Below are 25,757 nucleotides of genomic sequence, written 5' to 3' on the forward strand. Positions count from 1 at the left end.
TCGCTTTCTATTTTACCACTTAATATTGTGATTCTGTCATATGAATTTACATATTTGTATTAATTGTAATTAGTTAATAAAAAATTACTGAAATAAGATTTCTCTTTGTTAGGAATTGACTTTAAATTTTTTTTTATAATGCTTATTTTTTAAAAAAAAAATTATTTTTACGAAATTGAGTTAAGGGCAATGTTTTTAATGTCACCCGGGAAGCGACAGCGTCTTCCTCTGGCAGTGCTTCCATTTATTCGTTTGGGAAGTAAATGTGTTACCGGTAACACCTTTACTTGTCTATCTACTAGAAGTCTGGGTAGTTGTAGCGGGAGGTAGGATCAACTTTGAAATGAGGTTTACTGTGAGGAAGAAGGATTCGTCAGATATTGCCATTTATAAGACTTTTCAAGTTTTATAATATCCATATCAATTCGTCAAACATAAATTAAACTTAAGATATTAGAAATAGTCAATGAACAAGCTGACGAAATTGTGAAAACTGCAACAGTTGCTGAATTTGCAGAAAATGAAAATTAACAAAAGCCTAGTTTTTGGAATGAAATGATAACGAAGCCAACACTCTATTGGCGATCGAAATGGATTACAGGTGGCGTAGAGCAGAATTCTTTGCCTCTCCGCATGCCTTTACTATTAGCGTTTCGGGAGTCATAGGAGAAGGAAGTACGTTAGTTTCTGTCTTGATTTTAAAATAGATTAAAAATTTCTAAGTTGGGAAACTATATGGAACTGAAACTACATTGAACATAGTTCCGAACGAAAGCGTCGTAGAAATTTTAGAAAATATTAAGAAAGGGGAAAACATAGTAAAGTAAGTACATTCTTATACATCTGCGAAAAAGAAGAGATGGATGGATCAAGCCATGGAACCGGTCTTTCCCCCAGATGGCGTATTCGAGCGTTACGATCGCGAATCCTCCCAGGGCCGCCTCGAAAGTGTAACTCCTCCTTCTTTCGAAGCGGCCCTGATCCTCCATGATTGGTTCTGCCTCTAACTCCACCTGTTTCCAGTTTTAATTTCTTTTTTGCAAGCAACAAGCTGAAACTTTTAAAAGCATAAAGCTCAAAATTTATCATTATTACCAACATACAGTAAATTGCGTAATTGTTATGGCCTTCAAACATGAAATTCTTATTTTTCACTCATATTATAGTTAATGAAATCGAAGTTTAAATTAAGCTAAAAATAAAAGTTCTCTAAATGTTGTCAACGACCCTTGAATATTGGTTTGGTCAAGGGTACGGATGAAACCGGACTTTGAAATTTGTATGTTTATAATTGAAATGAGAAAACAATTTTTTCTACCTTTTGTGTTTCACTTTTGTGCTATTTAAAACAGTTTGGTAGAACAATTAAACCACAAACGTAGGAAAACGTCTAGTTTCTTTTCATCGTATGAAAAATCTTGTTAGATTAAAATATTTCTTCTTTATTATGAAAACAATACAGCTATTTCTAGGATTTTTAATGTTGGTTTTTGTTGATGCTGCTTATCATCCATCTAAAATGTGCTATATCGAGGAATATAAGAATAGAAAAGACTATGAAAATAGAAGTAAAGAAGTGGAAGATTGCTCTTTTCTTATGGTATACTTGTTTGTTGTATCAATAGATTAAATTTATTTCTTAATGCTGTTTCAATTTTTTACGCGTTTCTACTGTATGCGAAAAAAGAAGAGAATTTTTGCTAAATTTTTGTCGTTTTTGATGCAACCTATTGGATTACATTTGACTTTTTAAATGCCGATTTTAAAATTTACTGAAATTATGATTAGAAAATAACATTCTTTTTATATGTTTTGGAAGGAAAATTTGTTTTGTTTTTACTTCCTTTCATTCTAAATAAAATTTATCAAACACAAGAGCTTATTATTAATTTAGAATTTTTTTTTTAAGTCGATCATTAAAATGATTTCCTGACTGGGAAGGAAAACTTTAATTCTGATGATTAATATATTTGTAAGTTATATATTAGGTTTGAAAATAAAGTGATTTAAATAGCTGAATTATGTAATTTGATAGAAATAATTACAGGGTTGGCAAGTTTTTGACACATGACGGTTTTTACCGGTTTATACCATGGTTTTTACCGTTATGTCAAAAATGTCGAAAACTGTCAAAAACCCATAGTTTTGTTAAAACTGTATTTTAATTTGAGTTCAACTGCTTATGATTTAAAATTAATTCATTTTTTGGCAATAAAATTAGAAAAAAAGTTGCTAAAAAATATTTAAGAACAGATTTTTGCATTTTCCCAACATGATTATATCAAATCATACTATTTGAAGTAAAATATTAGGATACTAAACAAAATTTTCAACATTTCCAAGCATCATTTTGTTTGGCATAATACATTACTGAAGAATGTCTAGTCATTCCTGACTTAGAATTTGTTAGTAGTTACAAGTTTTGAAAGTTTTGTTTAGCTTATTTCTAATATTTAAGAAATGCCAAATTTTAAATTCTTCTTTTTAGTTCTTGAATTTATTAATAGTTCCAAGTTTTTTTGTTTATTTCTAACAATTAAGATGTGCAAAATTTTGAATCCTTTGCAAATCAAGCTATAATGATAAAAGTTAAGTATCACTATTTTCAATAAGTATGTTACAATATTTCTGTATGAATGTATATCCTTCTATAAGAATACATGTATATAGTTGCAAAATCATTAGCAATCATTTACAACATTCATTTATAAAGGCAATTAAGTGAAAATAACATATTGTCCGCTATATGCCATAAATTAAAGAAAACAGTAGGTTTTTGACGGTTTTTACCGGTAAAAACACGGTTTTTACCACTGTCATGTCAAAAACCAGTTTTTGACGGCAAAAACCCAACCCTGAATAATTAACATTGTGATGTAAAGACTCATCACTTCTTCTACAATTCAGATCTTACACATCTTTTGTCAATTTCTACAGTTTCAGAAATCTCATGAATATTTAACCATTAGTCGGAATAAATCAGCAAACCGACATTTTTCAATTCTTTTATCTGTTTTTGATGTGGATGGGCGGCCTGGGCATGAATTATTTTCACCGTCTTCTTGGCCATCTTGAAAATGCTTCTTCTTCCTAATCCCCAAAGTTAGCAGGGCTAAACAATGTCAATGAAATTCATGACCCGGAGGAAGTCGGCCACCAAAAGTGGATTTTCTAGAATGTCCCTCTTGTCCAGTCAAGGATATGTTGAGGAGAAGCCTGCATGTTGTGGCACCTGGGGCCGTTCGGAAAGATTTTAACGCTACCCTCGAAAGAAAGAGACTTAAGGTGGCTGCTGGTAAGTGCCGTCTGATCCTTGCGATTGCACCTAATGTTGAGTGCACCTCCTGGGCGGGTGCTCTGGTACCAGTGATGTTTTGGGGGTACGAGCCAAGAAACATTGTCTTTTTTCTTTTTCAATGCCAGTTCTATGAAGGTGAGTGAAGTTTGAAAATGCTATTACCACTAGAAACTTATTTACATGATAAACATATATTGCCTACTCTTAAGGCAATAATTCCATTGAATTTTTGGCAGTTATTACTATTGATTTCTCCATAGTTTTTTAATTCCAATATTTTTTCATGATTCCATTTATTACAACAAACAAAACAATACTATTTATTATAACAACAACTCAAAACAAAACACGCTTCTGGAGAGTCCGATTTGCGCTCTTTAATCGTCGATCTTTTTTTCAGTAATTAGTATACTACTGATTTCCTGATTTTTAATTATTTTTTATTGTGATGATCTCCTCTCCCCCTCAACAAAATGGAAGAATATCACGTATAATATTAGAATAAGAAATTATTAAATGTTCAAATAAAAAAAATTATAGTATAGTTTTTTTTTTTGTAAACATAGCGCTTTTGTTATTTTAAATTAGTAGCATATATGTTTGTTATTATTAAAAGTATCTTGCAGAAAGATATTAGTGCTGGAGAGTTTTGTCGCAGATAACTCGAAAAAATTCTGCCACAGGGGAATGTAGGTAGGATCACATTTGAAAGGGAAAGTTCACACTTCCTTTACCACTGTCATTCCTGTTTGGCGCATGGATAGTTCTTCTGTGGGAGCATTAGTATCATTACTTTATAGTCACAACCTGTATTTACTGTTAAACCCTATTTTACTTTTTATTTAGAATTTTTATGTGTTGAAAGCTGTTTAGTTAAAACTATTTATTTGATACTAATTTTATTTTTACATATTTTTATGTCTAAAGTTAATTTACTTTTTACTTGTTTTACTATATTTTTCTGCAAATAAAAATTTGTTTATAAGATATTTTTTATTTCTGAATTACCATAATATTTTAATAAAGTAAATTTTTTTAGTTCCCTGTTGATGAAAAAAGTTGCACAGTTTTCTCAAGGAATGGTAATGTTATAAATATATATGCTTTTAAAATATTCCTGTTATGGTTTTAAAACATATATTATGTGCTATATTCTCATACAACCTTAATATTTTTTTAGTATGTGATAAGAAAACATCAGAACTTCAAAGTAGCAGTGTGGATTATGAAATACAAACAGTGGCAAGGTTTTCAGTCCAAGTGTTGCCATATGCTTCTTTGTTATATTTGTCTTCAGGAGATGAAATATTTAAGGAGCGTGAACTTCGTTATAATGAATCAATCAAATATCCTCTCAGTGCTTCTTCTGCTATTAATATAACATTTAAAATACTAGATGGTAAGTATGCATTAGATGTTTATATAGGTATTTTTTAATTTACTTATTTAAATCAAATTTTAAAAGAATGTCTTTCTTTACTTTTTTTTATAAAAAAAATCAAGTGACTTTTTTTACTTGAAAAAGAGGATAACTTTTGGAACGATAAAATTTTCACACTGCTAGTGATAACATAAGCCACATCAGTAAGTTGGGTGGCCAAACAGATTTAATTTTTTGAATAAAAAATGTGAAAACTTTTAATATTTTTGTTTTGCTATCTTTTTTTGAAGTTTAGTTTTATGAAGATTTTGTTTACGCTCTTTAGTACGACTCCTCCTTAAAGCAACCAACCTTTTGTTATTGCGATCAATGTATAAAATGCGATTTGCTATTCTACAGATTCAATTTTATTTGGACTCTCATCCTTATGTCAGCAATATTCTTATAACATGATTTAAATTTAGTCATTTAATTTAAGAAAAGTTTCTAAGAAATTTTTTTATCCATTATTTCTTTTGATGTTTTCACACATTAAATTGGAAACATCTAAATTCATTTTTAAATAAGAAAGAGTGACACAATCCCATAGATTCTTCTCCTATGTGGCCTTGATGAGTGGTCACACAGCTAGTGAAGTATCGATAACTTACCTTTGTTAACACTGTTCTTTGTGTTATCTTTTTTGCTGAAATGAACAAATTTGTAATTATTGATTGTTTACTATGCACTATTTTCCCAAAGTACATGGTTCAGCTTAGCTTTCTTCCGTATTTTAACAGCTTATAATAGTTTGCAGACAAAAGTAAGACTATTGACTATGGGACTGTCGCCAACTTGATGATCGTTTTGGTGACAAAAACCTTATTTTCCTTAAAATAGTGTTGAGAGTCTATATCAGCATTTCTCAATCAGGGAGCTGCAAAATAAAGAGTTTGTGTCTACATAATTAAAGGGATGGTTGCGTTTGTTTTCCAAACAAACTTTTAAAGATCTGTTTATACAATGCTCCACATTAGAAAGATGAAAATAAGTTGTTTTCAAAGGATAATGGACACCTGTATTTAGTTTTTTTATCACCATAGTATTTTGTCACCATAGATGAAAAGCCTTGTTCACAAAAAAGCATCGTCAAGGAAAACTCTGAATGAGATTTTGTATTTTTTTTAGTTTTGGAATATGTATTCACTATCTATCTAATTCTGTTAGAAAGGGCTCATTATATAAAGGGTGCATTTATGTTCTTACTGAAAATTTAGCTCACCCTTTTTTTTGTAACGTAAGTCTCAGGGTGTGGTTTATTTTTGAGATCTTTGCAATCATCTGGATGTATATTTTTCGAAAAAGTTTTTTTTTCTTCAAAATATTTATCAAAATTGGTACTTGCAAGCATGTTATTTTTAATTCAATTATCCTATTAGTTAGCTTATTCTTACTAAAGTAACGCATTGCTTTGTTACAGTTAATTTACACCATTTTAAGTTATAAATATATATGGTATTTTTATATAATCGTTAACAACCTCAAATTATTTCATCCTCATCCATTTTCATGTTAACAACAGGGGCTCTTAAATCGAGCATCAACTTTTTCTGTATAACAATGCAAATATTTCTAAGATTACTAAAATAATTGTTTTTTTATTTTTTATTATTATTATTTTGGTTCCATATTAAATATAATGGCTTAAAAAATCAAAATATTGTCTTAAGCTTTCTTTAATATATGCATTTAAGAATGAACAAATCATTAATATTTCTGTATTGCTTTGTATCTTTAAAAATAAGTTGAACTGTTTTGAAATTAAAAGATTCTTATTTTAAAATGTGTAAAATAAAACCCCAAAAATTCATATTTTTAAGCTTAGTAATAAAATTTAATTTAAATGTTTATACTTTGCATTTTTATATACTATACTTAAGGACATCAAATATAAACTGATTCAATTAAATTTATAGTTTTCTGTATAATTCTCTAAATAAAAATCATTGAATAATCAAATTCATCTTTATTTAGAGAGAAGTCTTACTTAATTTTATGATTATGTAGGCACTTAGTCATTATATAGCATTAGAATTCTAGCCCCGATGGTGGCGGGAATTTCCCTGAGGCTTCTGATTGGCGTGTTCCAACTTGTCTGGGTAGTAGACGTGGTCATCACACAATGCTGATCACATTGCCACCATCATAATGTTGGTCATGAAATCATGGAACCTTAACCTCTGTTTATCCTCTTGACCAATAATGGTCTGTTTTTGGAATTTACTTTATAATATTATTAATAATAATACTGTGAGCTGAATTATTGCATTGAAAGGTAAAGTTGTATACATATTTTTGTTATAATTTTCAATATTTCTTTTTGATAGATGTTAAAGGTCTGGCAATCTCAATCAAAGAGAATTCTAGGAAAAAAAGTTTTTGCAGACTTATGGATTTTAAAGACCTAAACCCTAAAGGAGTTATTTATCCTGTAAGAAATTTTTGACTATCTTATTTGGTATATTTATTTGCATACACAGATTTATTTAAATATCTTTGTGAACTGAAATTAAAAATGCAATAATTTAAGATAAATACAATTTACATTATCGCTGTTGATGAGTACTCGGATTGAAACTAATTGAACTTCTGTATGAGTTTACCCCTTGGATTAAGCAGAACTCGGTTTGTCAAAACTTGATTCTATAATCTTTTCATAATTTCAATTTATTAATTAATGAACTATAGCATTACTTATTTATTTATTAGATTACTTGTTGTTTTAGGTAATTTTTAAATAACATTCCTGTCTCACTTTCAAGTTTATAAATCAACAAAATATTGAATTTATTGCTTCTTTATTTTAGTATTATTAAAGGACTTATTTACTGTAATTTTTCAGATGGAATTATTTTATGACTGTTTTTATTATATGACTGAAAGAATGATTCAAAATGTAACAATGACTTTCACATCTCTACCAATGAAAAGAAGTTTAAGCTACTATGTGTTTATTCCTCCTCTTTTAAGGCATAGTAAGTGTTTTTTTTTTTAATCTGCACATATTTCTATTTTGTTTATTTTATTTGTGTATAACATTTTATACTTTGTTTAATATGTAGAAATGTAACTTGACGTACATTTTTAATTGCTCATTTTTCAAATGACAAGAACATCAAGGTTAACAGCAGCTAATTCTGAATCCCATATATATTCATGTTATATACTCTAAATTTTCACAACTTATGTAATGTACTTCATGGTGCGTAGCGTTTTTAAAAGGTGCTTAAAGGTGCTTATTTTCGTTATTTAAAAGCCCTAAAAGGTGCTTTTTTCATTGGGTGTTTTTAAGAAGTGCTTACTTTTCCCTTTTCAGAAATGAGATTTTTTTTCTGTAGCTTGTCGATTTTTGCCACATATTATGCAAAAGCGTGCTTTACATTGTTCTATTCAACTTTTTCACAATTCATTTCGGCGTACCGTCGGTCCATAGTGTATGAAAGTGTCAATCAAAAACCTCACCACAGAAAACCTGGATCAATGTGGTGTGGAAAATAAATGTAAATGAATAAAAAATAATACACTAAAACAGTAACTTAGCTATCACTAAATTTTTACAAAAAAGCATAGAAAGTTGGCATCCCTGTTTAACACGTTGACTGCCGCTCGCTTTTACAGTGAAATTTCCTTCAGGCCACGAGTACTGCTGTAAGCATATTCTGCTAAGTACTAAATATAAATAAATTTTATCTTCTAAGAATGTCTCATTTAAAGCAATTTTTCGAATGTCTAAAAATTTAAAAGATCTTATTTAAAGCAACTTTAGAACCATTGAGCTAACAACATATCTTTCCTTAGAATGTAAAAGCTAATATTTAATGTATATTTAACTAATAAAATGGTTTTAAGATATTTTCTTTTCAGTGTATGGTAAACTGTATACTATAATTAGTATTTATTATTTGACCTTAAACACTACAATGCTCAATTTCAAATATGAATAATAACACTGCAAAAACTTGCCAATCCTCTACTATTGTTTTTATAAAGATTTTTTTTCTTCCAGATTCGTTATGCAAGTGGCAGCCATTGATCATGGTGTTTAAAAATGCTCTGACTGTAGGACTTGTGCAGATCAAATTTTCAACCGCTCCACATCGTTTTAATGTTTCTTCATATTTAGTGGTATTAGTTCATGCATCTTCTATGAAAACTATTAATAAAATAGCTCAACCAGAAGTAGAAGAGATGATTTCTATGGAATTCTCTTCTGTTGAGGAGGGTTTTTATTATGTTTCAGTAAAGCCTGTTGATTCCAAAAGTTCTTCCTGTTCAGTTTCTGCTACCCAGGCATTCTATGTTTCTGCTCCATATAATATAGGTTAGCACATATTTTTCTAATTATCTATCAGCATCTGAATCATATTTGTACACTTACCAAACTTCAGTTTGGTTGGACATCTAAAGCTGAATTGTGACAGAACCTTTGAGTTTTATTCTCCAAAATGGTCTAAACGGAAAATTATCCAAACCTAAATGCATTTACTAGCTTAGGCACAGGTGTCTCAAAATTTGTCACTAAGGATTTATGTAATTTTATTCACAGGAATAAGAATTAAATTAGTTTTAACTTAATGATTTTAGTTAACTTTTCTCTTGTTTTAACAAATGTAGTCTTTAAAACTTTTTTTTATTTCAACTATGAAGTTAATGTGTTTATACACAACATATCCAATTATTTTGACTTAATTGGGCTCTGTTCAAATATTGCATAATTACCTTGTAGGAAAAGAGGAGGTTGGAGATTTGCTTATTTTTGCTGACTAGGGAGGAGTAGTATAATTAATGCTTTAAGAAGACATTATAATCACATTATTTTGAAAGTGTTTTAAAAATGTAAAAGAAAAAAGGGAACAAAAAAATTTCGGAGAAGTTACACTTGGAAACATTTGATATAAGAATTAAATTTGTGGAATAAATTTCCGGAGTTGGGGGAAAATTTCTTTCATGAGTTCAAAGGTCAAGAGTTTTCCTCACAAAAGGAAAACACAAATAATTCCTGAAGAATATTTTGCTCAAAATTGTATGAAAAGAATTGAAACATAAATTTTGAAATTGAAATCATAACTATTTAAATTTTAGTCTAAAATTAGAGTACTCTAGTGTCAAAGTTAAAGGAAAAACCTAGGGGTATTACGACATTCTTACATGTGCTTGGGAGAGGGCTCTTGATTTTGCTGATTTGTTGGGGAGGATTCTGAAATTGCCAAGAGCCTTAAATGATCGTTTATAGGATTTGTCTGTCAAATTTTTTTTTCCTTTTTTTGAAATCGGAACTTAAATGCAAACTCTAATTTATTTACGCAAATTCCCTCCTGCAGAAAGTGCTCATAGGTTTTGACATACCTTCAGACCAATTTATGTTTGGAGCAGAACTATTTCTGTTCAAATATAGATTGAAAATGTCTTTCTTCTTAAGAGGACGCCATACCGTGAAAGGAAATTGTTTTTGAAAATTCTCTTTAATTTTTAATTTAAAATTTAAGGTGTGGAAAAAGTGAGTTCAGACACACCTAAAGTAAGTCCTGAAGTTGGGAAATACTGAAAAGAAAATTTTAAAATATTCAAATGGAAATAAATTATGAGATGATATTCTCTTCTAATAATTAGTTTTCATTTTAATACTTTGAAGTATTTTTTTCAACTATTGAAACTTTATAGCTTACTTTTTCTTTCTTTTAAGTTTTAAATTAGTTATGTGGTAGTATGGTTGCTCATCGCGTTTGAGAAAGAATTCTGAATGAAAATTTTCTTCCGCTGTATGGCACCCACTTAAGACTTCAGAGATGTGGTTTCCAAATGATGATTCAGGAAGTTATGATCACATTATCATTAAAAGAAAATTAGGAATTCTTAGTCAACCATTCAATAACATACTTTTGTAACTGTTTAGAATAAACTATTGATCAAATTGTAAGCTTTTCTTTTTAGTTTTAAAAATAACTTGTTAATGTTAATCGCATTCACTTTACAGGTAGAGCATTGATGCTAGTAGTGTCTAGTGTTTTCTTGCTTCTCCTATTTATGGTTTCAGTTCTAAAATGCTGCCATATGTATTACAATAAAGGTAAGTTGCATGCTACTTTAAAATAGACTGAATTATATACATGTAAAAAACAATGTATTACATATTTAGGATAAAAGTAGTTTGAATGTGTAGTGCACAAAGTGAATAACAGAACACCTTAATAACTTTTGATCTAGTGAGTATATTTTCATATAATGCCCAGCAATCTTGATGGTTCAAGAACCTATGGAGGCATCTACAAGATTTTTTCATAATAGCAGTTGAAAATTTGGGCTCCTTAGTATTAATTTCACTTTTCACATGTGTTGAGAAAAAAAAAATTACTTACTTAAAAGGTCATCTGCATCAAATGTTGTTATTGTCGTAGACCATTAAGACTTTGGAGGTGCAATTGTTCTTGTTTTCCAGTGGCGCCATCTGTGGCAAAGAATTCGACTTCTGCCACACCTGTTTTGTAGGGCAAACCCATTCATACAGCCATTCATTAATCCACAGTTCGTAATTTTGACTTGAACCAGAGAACGATCAATCTACAATCCAATACCCCCAGAGGTATAATTTGTTATGGGAACATGGAGGACTTTGTGACCCAAAAGATTTAACATGCACCAGTCACCCTTGACCCTGAAAATATGGGGGATAGTCTCAGTATGGAAAATATGATAATTATAACTTAGTCAGGATAGTGGTAAAAAATTTGGTCCCCTTTGCGCAACTTTCAATTTTTACTTATTTTACTACATCTATGGAATTTTTTTAGTGAATCAAAATATTTCTCCACAATCTAAAGACTTATTTTATAGGATAATAGCAAGTAAATAAAGCTTTCTAATATTTAATAAATAGACAAAAAAAAATTGAATGTAAGGTAAACTAACTTTTGCTTTTTATTAAATTATGCTTATAGTTCAATGTGAGTTAAAACTCTTTGGATTGTAAACTTTTGGGAGTATGAAAAATGGCGAAATCCGAAATTTGAAATCAGCCAAATTGTTTCTACGTAATAAAATTTACAAAATGTCACTTCTAAAGACCATTCAACCACTTCATTAGCTCAGATTTTAGATTGAAAGTTGTTAAGGTGTTCGGTTTCTTATTTTTTGTTTATACATATGTACGTATATACATTGTATGAACATGCATGCATACAAAGAAATATTGTGTGTATGTGCATGCAAATATACAAACAAATATATATTTTATTTGCATGTTTTCTATTGGTTGTATGTACATGCGTGCAATGTACCATACAAACATTGCTTGCAAACGTATGCACTAACGTATAGTGCACAAAAGAAAAACAGACCACTCTGAATAACTTTTGATCTAATGATTGGATTTTCGCTTTCTAGGAGTTGATCTTAATGGCTCAAAGGAATGACCTCAAATATGCTAATTAATAAGAACAGATGATATTTTAAGTTACAAAATCAGACACGAAAACATACTTTCTTTGGATAAACATGCAATTTTTTTTGACGGATTCCCTCTTCTGACCTCCCAAAGTATAGAGGGTAGCCGCAATCTGGAAAATATGGTCCCAATACTTTGGTCAGGAGAATGCTCCGAAGTTTAGACCCCTTAATGTTAATTTTACCTTTTTGCTTATTTCACTTTATCTCGAGAACTTAGGCTGATTGAAACATTTCTCACACAATTATAAAATTCGTTTATCTAAAGATAATTCCATGCAAAACATATCTTTTAGTAAGTGTTTATTAGTTTTTTTAATTTTATTTAAGAATGGTATAAAAAAATTTGAATAAGATGCACCATTTTTTGCATCATTTTAAAAAATGTAATTTTACATGGCAAAATACAAAATTTGAGCAAAATCCAATTTCGCTCAAATTTTGCCATGTAAAATTACATACTTTTAAAAGGATGTTAAAAATTGTATATCTTACAATTCAAAAATTTTTCGACTCCAAAGTTAATAAAATAATAACAAATAATAAATATTTTCTAAAAGTTATTTTTTGCATGGAATTATCTTTGAATAAACGAATTTTATAATTGTGTAAAAAACATTTTCATTTCTCATCACAAAATACGCAAAAATTAAAATTAACATTACAGGATCCAAACTTTGGAGCGCTCTCCTGACCAAACTGTGGGAACCATATTTTACAGATTTGTGCTATCTCCTTCATTTTAGAGAGCAATCTCCTTTATTCAGAAATCTGAATCCGTCAAAAAAATGGTATGTTTATGCAGAGAAAGTATGTTTTTGTATCTGATTTCGTAACTTAAGATATCATCTGCGCTTAATTAGTATATGTGAGGTTACCCCCTCGAGCCATTAAGACTGAGTTCCAGAATGTGAAAATCCGATCATTAGATCAAAAATTATTTCGGGTGGTTCTTTTTTTTTTGATGCACTGTACATAAATTTTTTGTATGCTCATAAGTTTATACATACACATGTATGTAAATTTGCACATAAAATCATACATTTTATGAACTTATGTACACACATACATGCATGTTTCAAACAACCTTTGCCCTTGTAATCCTATTTCAAAAAGGTAGAATCCTTTTTTCTTCACCTCAAAAAGTTCTTATATATAAACACACATTTTATGTAAATACATTCATACAAATGTACATACAATTTTATGCACATTCTATTTTTTTAATTCTCTTAAATACATACAAACATTGCACATTGTCTTTTTTCCTACTCCTTTCTTTTTTTAAAGAAAAAACATAGTCATAATTTTTTTTTTCGTCTTTTAGAAATCCCTTACAAACAGGCTTTGCTTGTTTATTCTCAAGACTGCCCTGTTCATGACGATTTTATTTCTTCCTTTGGCTCTTACCTAACAACTGTCCATAAAATTAATGTTTCAACAATTTATGGGAAAATTGAAGATCCACAAAAATGGATTAAAAAGAAATCAGGTGACGAATATGTATTTTCTAGAGATCCAAAAGACTGGATAAGAAGTAAGTACAACGAGTCAGACATAATTATTTTTATCATGTCTGAAGGATTGTGCATAACTTTTGAAGAAGACGTTGATATCCGCGTCCAAGAAATGTCCCACTGGTGCCACCAACTCCCTAATGCCAAGAACTACATTTCCTTTCAGATATTCAATTCACCGAACGCTTTGAAAAAAAGATTTTGCATAGTTCGTTTTCCGTATTCAAGCACAAAGCAGGTACCCGAATGCCTGAGTGATATCGGCAGATGTTATCAGCTTCCAAAACAAATTAAGTCATTTTTGTGCTTTTTGCTTGATGTCAAGCCTTTAATTCCATTTACAAATTTATACCCTAATCTATCCGGAAGGGACCTAGATTCGGTGAAAAAGAAGAAGGAATTTTGGGGCAAAATGAAAATCGTACAGACGGCCTTGGAAAATGAGTGTGCTGTTAGAACTACAAAGACTCTTAGGTTTGAGCAAAAGCATTTTCAATCCTTAAATGAGAATAATTATGTGGCAGTTGACTGTGAAGATCGTGTTACTTGTAGGGAGCATGATTCTGCATTTTGCAAGGATGATCGAGATATTTATTTAAAGGATTGGGAAGAATACATAAGCAGCCTATATAATGAGTCTCAAGCTGCAAAATGTGAAAATTATTTCACTCCTTTTATTAAAGAAGAACTGGAAAAAAAATAACTTGTATCCAAGAAGCCATGGATTGATAAAACTGACGTTTTAGAAATGAAAGTGTCCATATAACTTGAGAAAATGTAATGAGTTTTTTCCATCTGTGCCTCATTAAGATTTGCCAATTTTGTTGCAAAAAGTACTTCAAGTAGTTATTAGTTCAATACTGAATTTGAAAAAAGGTAACTTTTCTAAAAAATGGTTTTGTAAAGATTAGAAGGGTTCTATAATGTAAGCAAGATAGTAATTTGTTAGTTGAATTCAAGGATTATGTTTTTTATGATGATGATGAAGAGAAAGAAAACTGAGTTGAAACATAGATTGATAAAACTGATGTTTTAGAAATTAAAATGTCCTTATAACGTGAGGAAATTGTAATGAGTTTTTCTCATCTGTGCCTTTTTAAGATTATTGTTTGCCAATTTTGTTGCAAAGAGCCCATAATACCGAATTTGAAACAAAGTTAACTTTTCTAAAAAATGGTTTTGTAAGACTTAGAAAGTTTCTATAATGCAAGCAAAAACTATAGTCATTTCTGCAAATTAAGATAGTAATTTGTTAGTTGAATTCAAAGATTATGTTTTTTATGATGATGATGAAGAGAAAGAAAACTGAGTTGAAACATAGATTGATAAAACTGATGTTTTAGAAATTAAAATGTCCTTATTACGTGAGGAAATTGTAATGAGTTTTTTTCATCTGTGCCTTATTAAGATTATTGTTTGCCAATTTTGTTGCAAAGAGCCCATAATACCGAATTTGAAACAAAGTTAACTTTTCTAAAAAATGGTTTTGTAAGACTTAGAAAGTTTCTATAATGCAAGCAAAAACTATAGTCATTTCTGCAAATTAAGATAGTAATTTGTTAGTTGAATTCAAGGATTACGTTTTTTATGATGATGATGAAGCTGCAATTACAATGATTCTTGAACAGGAGGTATACAGTTTTTATTATTATTATTATAACTATTTTTTTTATTAAACAAGAATTTGGAAAAGAATTTGAATTTTTTTTACCTAAATAGCTATAAATGAATAAAACTGATGTTTTAGGGATTTTAAGTGCAATAAATATTGAGCAAATATGTTATGAGTATTTGCTACATGTTAATACCAGAATTATCATTTCTCAGTTTATCGTGATATGCTTAACGTAATAATACAGGGTGCGTTCTGAAAGTAATGCGCATGATTTTATTGTGACGCGACTATAGATCGCAGCTCACTCAGATTGGTCAAAAAATGTGGTGTGGGATTTGTCCTTCCAAACATGCCTGGTCTCAGGTCTCTCCTTGCAGTAGGAGCGGTAGGACGCGTCTTCGCGCTAAGTCTTTTTTTTTTCTCGATCGAGTCACGACGCGATGGAGTGTTCGTTCGTTGGAACAGCGGTACGCGATAAAGTTTTGTGTGCGACTTGGGAAGAATGCGACGAAAACTCATCACATGCTTCAAGACGACTTTAAGGAGGAATGCATTTCGAGATCTCAGTGTGGAAGGTGGCACAAGGCCTCCAAGGAGGGTCGGGAGAAGGTCACCGATGAGCCTTGTTCTGGACGCCCAACAACAGCCCGATCCGATGAAAACGTCCAGCATGTGCGTGAAGTTTTGAAGTCAGACAGTCGGTTGAGCATTCAGGTAATCGCTAACACCCTAAACTTGTCAAAATGTGAGGTACCTGGGATTGTGACAGAGGATTTGCAAATGCGAAAGGTCTGTGCGAAGATTGTGCCGAAGGTGTTGACGGAGGAGCAAAAAAAAGTTCGAGTTTTGCGCAGTGAGGAATTGCTGGAATTGATGAGTTGGTGCCCCACCTCCCTATTGTGACTTTTTTTTGCTCCCCTGACTGAAAAGAGAGCTTAAGGGAAAGCACTGGGAGTCTGTGGAGAGCAAATAAGCTCATGTTACAAGGTGCCTGAGAGGCATTCCAGTCGAGGAGTTCCAGGGTGCCTTCCAGACGTGGCAGAATCGTCTCCGCAAGTGTATTGATGCACAAGGGAACTATTTTGAAGAATTTTAACCATTTGTACCCATAGTATCAATAAATTTATTTTTCCCAGAAAATGCACTTTACTTTCAGAACGCACCCTCTAATCATTCGTTATGTGTAAATTCCAATTGTGCAATTAGTTCAAAAAAAGTTACTAAATTTAACTGGTTTTGTAAAAATGAAAGATATTATAAAAATTTGCATAAAAAATTTAGCATTTCAAATCTTAAGTGGGGATAATTTGTTTCCTAAATGTTAAGGTTGTGTGTTTATTTGTTGATTATGAATGTGAGTTTTTGTGAGAATGATTCTGATCTCTTTTTATGGATAATGGAAAATATCTTTGCAATATATGTAATGATGCTGTAAAATTTTTTTTTACATTTCTTTTCGTTGTTAAATATATAGAGAAATCAAGGAAAATGATAAAGAAATTTCTTAAAATTGATAAAAAAAATTATTAAAAAATTTTTTACAAAAATATTCTCAAATTTAAAAATTCAAAAAAAGAAATAAATACATGTGAAAATAAAATAAAATTAGGAAAATATTTAATGTTTTCATCAGCTCACTTCTGAGTATATGCAAAAAAAAATAATTTTTTTTTTCTTTTTTAATTTTAAATTTTTTTTAAATTTATGACTATTTTTTAAAAACATTGTTTAATATTTTTTTCTTCTCTTTGGGAAATCTTTACATCTTTTTCCTTGTTTTCTTTTTCTTTTTAATTTATTTTATGAGTTCTATGCACCTGCAGCTTATGCACAGTAGATAAAACTTATTAGTATTTTTCTTAATATATATTTTATTTTATTTTTTTGTCTTTATGTTAATACATATATTTATATATATATATATATATATATATATATATATATAATTTTGTAATTTCAATTTACAAAATACAGTGTTTTTAATTTTCATGTGTTATATTTTGCAGAATGTTTGTTTTTCCTTAAGCTTATGTCAGCTTCAGTCATTACATAACTTTAATTTAAACGTGAAGGCATGTGACTCTATTTTTTTTTTCATTTTTGATATGTTGTTATGAGATTTTAAATATGTTTGTATTAATATAGTAATTTTTATGTAAAGTGTTTTCTGAGCATATAGATTTTTCTAAATATAAGAGAATTTTTATGAGAATGTAGATCAATTTCTTTAATATTTACTATATTTATTTGTACTTAAAGTAAAGCATTCCTGTAACTGCCCATTAGGAGTCAGAGGATCATAATTTTGCGATTAACAGAATGTTGGTGGCATTGCACGCTGACCGCTTTCAGTTCTCAGACAATCTGGCACTCATCAACCTGGAGGTGGGCAAATTTCCAGCCAGTTTCAGGGACAGAGCCTCAGATTTTGCACAAAGATAACTCAGTGCTTACTACAATGCTTACTTTCCACCATATAAATATAAGGGAAATGAGCATACATGTACAGTCCCTTGCCAAATTACTGGACGCACTATAAGATTCTATGTAAAATCTTAATTATTAGGTGACACTATACAGCTTTGTTGTTTTCACGCTACTGAAACCGGTTTGCACTTGTTTTCGTTCGTGTACCAATGGGTTAAATTAGGCAATATATCATATAAATTCGACGATTGGATTAATTAAACGAGATATTGTATAAATATAGAATATTTATTACATCAGTTATTATATTAGTATATTATAATAATTAGACCAAATGATTAGACGCACTGTAGTGTTTTAATAAATATATGTTTTGCATGAGTTTATGTGCAATGCTTTGATATTTAAACCTACATGTATTAGGTTTTTATTCAGGAGATTACATCCTATTTGTTATTATTTTTAACGTATTGCATTTTAATGTTAGCCAATTGATACACGAACATAAACGAGTGTAAACCGGTTTCAGTCACATAAAAACAATAAAGCTGTGTAGTATCACCTGATAATTAAGATTTTACATAGAATCTTATAGTGCGTCTTATAATTTAACCAGGAACTGTATAAGACTATGAGAACAGTTCTTTGTGATTACTAATTTCAGCAACAATAAAAATTAAAAAAACGCTCAAAATCACACGGCATATTTTTTAAAAGAACAAATGTTAAACTTTTGAAACTATTTATGTGAGCTTATTTCTGTTATTGAAATATATTTGTAATAGTTAAATGTTTTCATTATTTTACGCTAGTTTTTATTGAACCATGTTATGTTTTTTTTCCTCCCTTTTGTGTTAGGCTGGAACTAAGAACAAATGAGATATATTGCTCTATTAATTGATTGCAATGTTTCGTGTCTTTTTTTTATTAGAAAAAGCATCCTTTTATTTAGTTGTTGTTTATATGAACAATTATTTCATAATACCGAATAATTCAAAATGAGTAATGTTATTACAAACAGCTATAACTGTTTAATGAAAAATAATTTATCCATAAGATTAACATTGAATGTAGATGGAGCTTCAAAATTTTTTTATCTAAGGTGCAGTGAGGCAGAATCCTGCACATGCGCGAGTTCTTTATTGAAAATGGCGAGTTCCATGCACAAAGCATTCTGTATGTTAGAATTTAACAATTGTCATTCTGTTATCACAGTGCAGAAAAGATTTCATCTGTAACCTGCGGTTTCTATCTATAGAGTTATGTGAAAGTCTATTTTTTTTTTAGCATGCTTCCCATGCTCAAAACAATTTTATTTAACTGTCGTTTTAATAACCGTCGTTGAACATCCGACACCGACATTTTATGGGTTTACCAGAGATGCCAACTGCTCCGGACACGACAAAATAATTAAAAAAATGGTAAATAACAACAATGTAAATTTTCCAAATATTTGACTATTTTTGCTTGCTTTTTAAAAGGTATAGCATGAATTAAGTACTATAAAGTGGTGAATTATATAATCCTACGAATTATTTAAAAATAGCGGTGGATAAAAATCTACTAAATTGAATTTATTAAACCAAGAATCACAATTAATAAACTACCACTTTAAAATATATATTTGCTGTCTGGAGCAAGTTGGCATCTCTGGTTTACAACAACTAATGTTCAACTCCGTAGCCTTGTAATTTTGAACCCAATCCAGAAGACAAGGGAACTCCTGGATCGAGCATTGGGAGAAATTTGCCTTTGTGGGGGACTTTTTGATGGAGCTAAACCGCATTTGCGTTACATGGACCATGTGAACCTCCCACGGTTAACCTGACAGCAAGGGGATTCTAACCCATGATCCGTCTACAACTGTGGCTATTTCACGTCAGCACAGTGGTTGGTGCAAGCTGGATGCGGAATTTGTATAGACTGCGATTCGAACCTGGTTCATCTCATTGGAAGGCGAATGCTCAATCCTCTGAGCTACCTCAGCTCTGAGATGTTATTAGAAGTTAGAACGAACTTCAACTACTATCTAATGTTGTTAGATAGTAGTTGAAGTCCTAAGTTTTGACCAGTCAGTATCACACGTTAATGAGTGGTCAAAACTTAGTAATCCTCAAAACTTAGTAATCCTCAAAACTTAGTAATCCATCGCGGCTCTAACCCAAAACAATTGAAGAACTCAAAGAATGTAATGCGCTTGTGTCGGTGACAGCACAAATGCTTCAGAATGTATGATGTGAAATGGACTACTGCCTAGATGTTGTCTGTGTGACCAAGGAAAGTCAAATAGAAAATCTGTGACGCATGCATACAAAATTTTGAAGTTCCTTCTACGTTCTGTGTAAATTTTATCGATAAATTCTTTTTCATTAAATAGTTATAGCCGTTTTTAATCGCTATATTCATGTTGAATTACCTTGTATATCTAAGCTTCTTTCCAATGTGCCATATTTTTTTAAACTGTTTTATTTTTAAATAAATTCTTTTAGTCTAAATATTATTGATTTTATATTTGTTCGAATTTGGTTCAGCAGTTTTCTTACTGTTATATTTTTAATACCTCTACATTAAAGCCATCCTGTATGTTGACATCTTTTCTAAAATGCATTCTACATATGATAATTTTATAAATATAATTGTGGACTTTTTTTTTTTGCTAGTTCTTTTCTTTTAACATTATTAAGACTTAGCCAGCAAATATTTTTAATGACTTAGAAACTTTTAAAGCTATATGAAGCTCGTAAAAATATTTTCTCAAAAGCAACTGTGCAATTTTTAAAGGCGTTGTAGAAGATATATTTTAAAATTTTGCGAATATTTTTTTCCAACACATATCTGCTTCATTATTTGCTCAATAATTGAAACAAAATGTCGACATTTATCTCATAATCAATTGTTTACTGGAATCACAATCAATTATTAACTTTCACACTCAATTGTGGGAGTAAGAAATTGATATAATCAATTATAATGTGTAGTAATGAGAATATTATGTAATGACCATAATTCAATAATGATGTTCTATAAATGACAATAAATAAACAAAATATAACAAGTATAACAATAGTTGATTTAAACTAATTAATAAATTAATTGGTTTCAAAGTGGATGACTTTTGTATAATTATTTCAATGTTTTATTATAATTTACAAAAATTAGGCATTAATCAGTTACTTCCAAAATTTATAATATGTATGACTTTTATTAAACAGTAAGAATTTTGTTTATAATTAATGTAATAATCAAATATTTTTTATAATTTTTAATAGTGCACAAATTTGGGCATTGATTAGTTCCATGGTTCATAATATGTACTACAGACAGTACAGCTAATCATAGAAGTGTGTGGAATTATGTGCCTTTCATAAAAGAGCAATTTATTTTTAATAACTTTATCAATAACCTTATTAAAAAATTTACATATATGTATTAAAATTCAAAAGCAAGTGGAATAATGACATTCTTTTGTTTATTAAAAAAGTAAGAATTTTGTTCATTCTTGCATGTTAATATAATAATTAAATATTTTAGTATTTTGTATTTTAGTTCACATAACTTGGGCATTAAGGAATTAATAAAATTTATAATATGTATGGCTTTTTTAAAAGATTAAAACTTTTCTTTATTCTTACAACTTAATTTAATAATTAAATATTTTTTATATTTTGTAATAGCTTACAAAACTTGGGTATTAATGGGCTAGTTACACAATTTATAATATGTAATATAGACTGTACAATGAATCAGAGAAGTGTGCAGAATGACATGCATAAAAAAGTAAGAATCTTGTTCATACAATGCATCTTCTAATTATAAATGTTTTATGAAAGTGTAAGAATATTGTTGATGCTTATATATTAATGTAAAAATTAAATATTTTAATATTTTGTAATAGTTATGCAAAAGATATGCATTAATGGGTTGAGTCCATAATTTATAATATGTAATATAGACTACAATGAATCACAAAATGAATGTCTAAGAATATTGTTTATACTTATATATAAATGTAGTAATTAAATATTTTGCAATAGTTATACAAAAGATTTTGTAATAGATATACAATGGGTTAAGTCCACGATTTATAATATGTAATATAGACAGTACAATAAATCACAAAAGTGTGCAGAATGACATGCCTTTCATAAAAAAAGTAAGAATCTTGTTAATACAATACAATTAGTTATAAATGCGTGTGGAATGACGTGCCTTTTATGAAAGAGTAAGAATATTGTTGAAACTTATATATTAATGTAATAATTTAATATTTTGTAATAGCTTTACGTAAACAATACAACAATAAAAAATAGTTCACAAAAGATAGGCATTAATGTGTTAAGTCTACAATTTATAATATGTAATATATATATAATACAACCAATCACAAAAGTGTGTGGAATGACGTGCCTTTCATGAAAGTGTAAGAATATTGTTTATACTTATATATTAATGTAATAATTTAATATTTTGTAATAGTTTTACGTAAACAATACAACAATAAAAAATAGTTCACAAAAGATAGGCATTAATGTGTTAAGTCCGCAATTTATAATATGTAATATATATATATAGTACAACCAACCACAAAAGTGTGTGGAATGACGTGCCTTTCATGAAAGTGTAAGAATATTCTTTATACTTATATATTAATGGAATAATTAAATATTTTGTAATAGTTGTGCAAAAGATAGGCATTAATGAGTAAAGTCCGCAATTTATAATATGTAATATATATATATAGTACAACCAATCACAAAAGTGTGTGGAATGACGTGCCTTTCATGAAAGTGTAAGAATATTCTTTATACTTATATATTAATGGAATAATTAAATATTTTGTAATAGTTGTGCAAAAGATAGGCATTAATGAGTAAAGTCCGCAATTTATAATATGTAATATATATATATATATATAGTACAACCAATCACAAAAGTGTGTGGAATGACGTGCCTTTTTTTGTAAAGTGTAAGAATATTGTTTATATTTATGTAATATTTAAATATTTTGTAATAGTTATACAAAATATAGGCATTAATGAGTCAAGTCTACAATTTATATATGTAATAGATTTATATATATAGTACAACCAATCACAAAAATGCGTTCGAAGTGATATGTCTTTCATAAGAGAGTAAGAATCGTGTTTTGTACACGTTAATGTAATAATTAAATATCTTAATGTTTGAGCCGCGATGGCTCAGGGGATGGAGCGGGTTCGAATCCCAGCGGTGGCTGATCGATACGAATCCGCATCCGGCACCGGCCACAGCGACGTGAAATATCCTCACTGGTCAATGGACGTATGGTCTGCGTCGCATGCCATGCGACGAAGAGAAAAATTAATTCATTGAAATTGAATTTGTTGCTACTTACACATCTTTTTAAATCCCGCGATTATTTTCGTATTTCTGAATACTGCTTAGAGATGGCACTACTCGTCCTACTTTCTTCACAATGAGTTTTCCCGCCTTGAATTGAAATCAAAATCATTTTGTACTTTCTGTAATTCATTGGAGTTACCGTTGCATTTCAAAAAAGTTATGATGCATTCAGAGAATGAGTCCGAAGACAGGGAATTTATTATCTCTCTGTCGGAAGATGATTATTCTGATTTATCATGTAATTATTTTCCAAAATATTTTATACTTAATTTCAAACCCGCAGATCATTAGGACACGATTCCCAGTAGAACACCGAAGTCGAGTCTCACTGACTGCGGTCTGTAAGCGGATGGGGAGACCGCTTTGATCAGGCTGCTTAGGGACGGAGGGTGGGCGATATCGGTCCTCGTTAAACTCTTCTACCGTAAAGTGCTCGACTTCGCGCGTAGGTCGTCGGGCTACCAAAGCAAGGGTGCAGAGGATCAAAATTGCGATGGCATGTCTTCGGATCATCCTTAGGGATGATTCCCAGACCGTCGCCAATAGCCTATTGTGTAGCTCTAGTGCTTCATAAATAAAGTACTTGCCTAACTAATTTTAATAATAATTTTTTGCTGATATTTATCTTAAACACCTTAAAGCAATAGAGTTAATAAATATGTTATCACAGTGTACTTTTTGGATAAAACTTGGGTGCATTGCAGGGAAAACTGGAGATAAGTGGACATATGTCAACTACCAATAGGTCAAGCAAAAAACTGCTTGCTGACAAAAATATTTTGCAATTTCGAATTTACTATAGAACACATAGTAATTTTCAGCGCTACAAAATGCTTTTTTTTGGGGGGGGGGGGGTCAAAAATTTGGAGGAGGGAATCCGACAGAAATAGGGTTAAAATATGTGATATAGACAGTAAAACTAATAACATAAGTGATTGTAATGACGTGCCTTTCATGAAAGAGTAGGAATCATATTTTGTACATGTTAATGTAATGATTAAATATTTTAATATTTTGCAATAGTTATATAAAAAGTAGGCATTAATGGGTTAGTCTCACAGTTTTTTATATGTATAGTATAGACAGCACAACTAATCACAAAAAGATTGGGGAAGGACGTGTTTTTAATGAAGAAATAAGAATCATGCTTATTCTTACATATTGATGTAATATTTTAATATTTTGTAATAATTAAAGAATGCCAATTTTTCAATAAATTTAATTTTTACAATACTTTAGTGCAATATTTTCAATTCATCTGTTCAGTGTTCTTGCATATTACTTATTGTATGCAAAAAAAATTAAGCTAATTTTTTAAACTAGTTTGTTCATTGCGATATAACACACTCGCTTTTTAATTTACTTGTTTCCTTTTTTTATCAAAAGTTTTTTTTTTTTTTTGTCAAAATTGGTCATGTCTAAATTAAAATTGCCTACATAGTAACAGCAAGTCATTTCGAAGCAGATCGTATTTCAATAATTCATAATTTTTTCCCTTCAGCGGTTTTTTTTTTTTTTTGTCAAAATCGGTCATGTCCAAATTAAAATTGCCTACACAGTAACAGCAAGTCATTTAGAAGCAGATCGTATTTCAATAATTCATAATTTTTTTCCCTTCAGCGTTTTTTTTTTTTTTTTTTTTTTGTTGTCAAAATTGGTCATGTCCAAATTAAAATTGCCTACATAGTAACAGCAAGTCATTTAGAAGCAGATCGTATTTCAATAATTCATAATTTTTTCCCTTCAGCGGTTTTTTTTTTTTTTTTTTTTTTTTTGTCAAAATCGGTCATGTCCAAATTAAAATTGCCTACACAGTAACAGCAAGTCATTTAGAAGCAGATCGTATTTCAATGATTTGTAGTTTTTTTTTTTTTCCTTCAGCGTTTTTTTTTTTTTTTTTTTGTCAAAATCGGTCATGTCTAAATTAAAATTGCCTACATGGTAACAGCAAGTCATTTAGAAGCAGATCGTATTTCAATAATTCATAATTTTTTCCCTTCAGCGTTTTTTTTTTTTTTTTTGTTAAAATTGGTCATGTCCAAATTAAAATTGCCTACATAGTAACAGCAAGTCATTTAGAAGCAGATCGTATTTCAATGATTTGTAGTTTGTTTTTTTTTTTGTCAAAATCGGTCATGTCCAAATTAAAATTGCCTACATAGTAACAGCAAGTCATTTAGAAGCAGATCGTATTTCAATAATTTGTAGTTATTTTTTTTTCATTAAGCGTTTTTTTTTTTTTTTTTTTTTTTTTTTTTTTGTCAAAATCGGTCATGTCCAAATTAAAATTGCCTACATGGTAACAGCAAGTCATTTAGAAGCAGATCGTATTTCAATAATTCATAATTTTTTCCCTTCAGCGTTTTTTTTTTTTTTTTTTTGAGTCATTTAGACATTTTTAATCCTTAGATTAAGTTAAGATACTGTATTAGGGTACAACAGAAGCTCGTGCCTGATTTGAAATCTAATTAAATACAATATATTTTCACAAAGCATTTATTTTTCTATCAATTATGTATTTTAAATCATTAATTATAACTATAAACACATTATGCAGTTTTGTTTTAAAGGTTTATGTTTTTTTTTCCTTTAGTAAAAGGAAGTTGTAAAGATGAATTGAATTTTTCTGGATGTTTCTTTCTCCCTCTGTATTCTACG

At 29.8% G+C, this 25,757-nt stretch overlaps 1 protein-coding gene across 1 annotated transcript; it reads left to right on the forward strand.

Moving 5' to 3' along the window:
* Window positions 1-1,041: 1,041 nt before the first annotated feature.
* On the forward strand, window positions 1,042-16,727 carry LOC107436686 (uncharacterized). Its single transcript, XM_043046088.3, has 8 exons — window positions 1,042-1,600; window positions 4,338-4,380; window positions 4,479-4,697; window positions 7,046-7,149; window positions 7,561-7,693; window positions 8,725-9,039; window positions 10,693-10,785; window positions 13,486-16,727. The coding sequence occupies exons 1-8, from the start codon at window positions 1,409-1,411 to the stop codon at window positions 14,376-14,378; spliced, it is 1,992 nt and encodes a 663-aa protein (XP_042902022.2). The 5' UTR covers window positions 1,042-1,408; the 3' UTR covers window positions 14,379-16,727.
* Window positions 16,728-25,757: the final 9,030 nt, after the last annotated feature.

The sequence above is a fragment of the Parasteatoda tepidariorum genome, chromosome 8 (genome assembly GCF_982258835.1).
Source record: "Parasteatoda tepidariorum strain Cologne lab strain chromosome 8, Ptep-v5.0, whole genome shotgun sequence".
In the NCBI taxonomy this organism is placed as follows: Eukaryota; Metazoa; Arthropoda; class Arachnida; order Araneae; family Theridiidae; genus Parasteatoda; species Parasteatoda tepidariorum.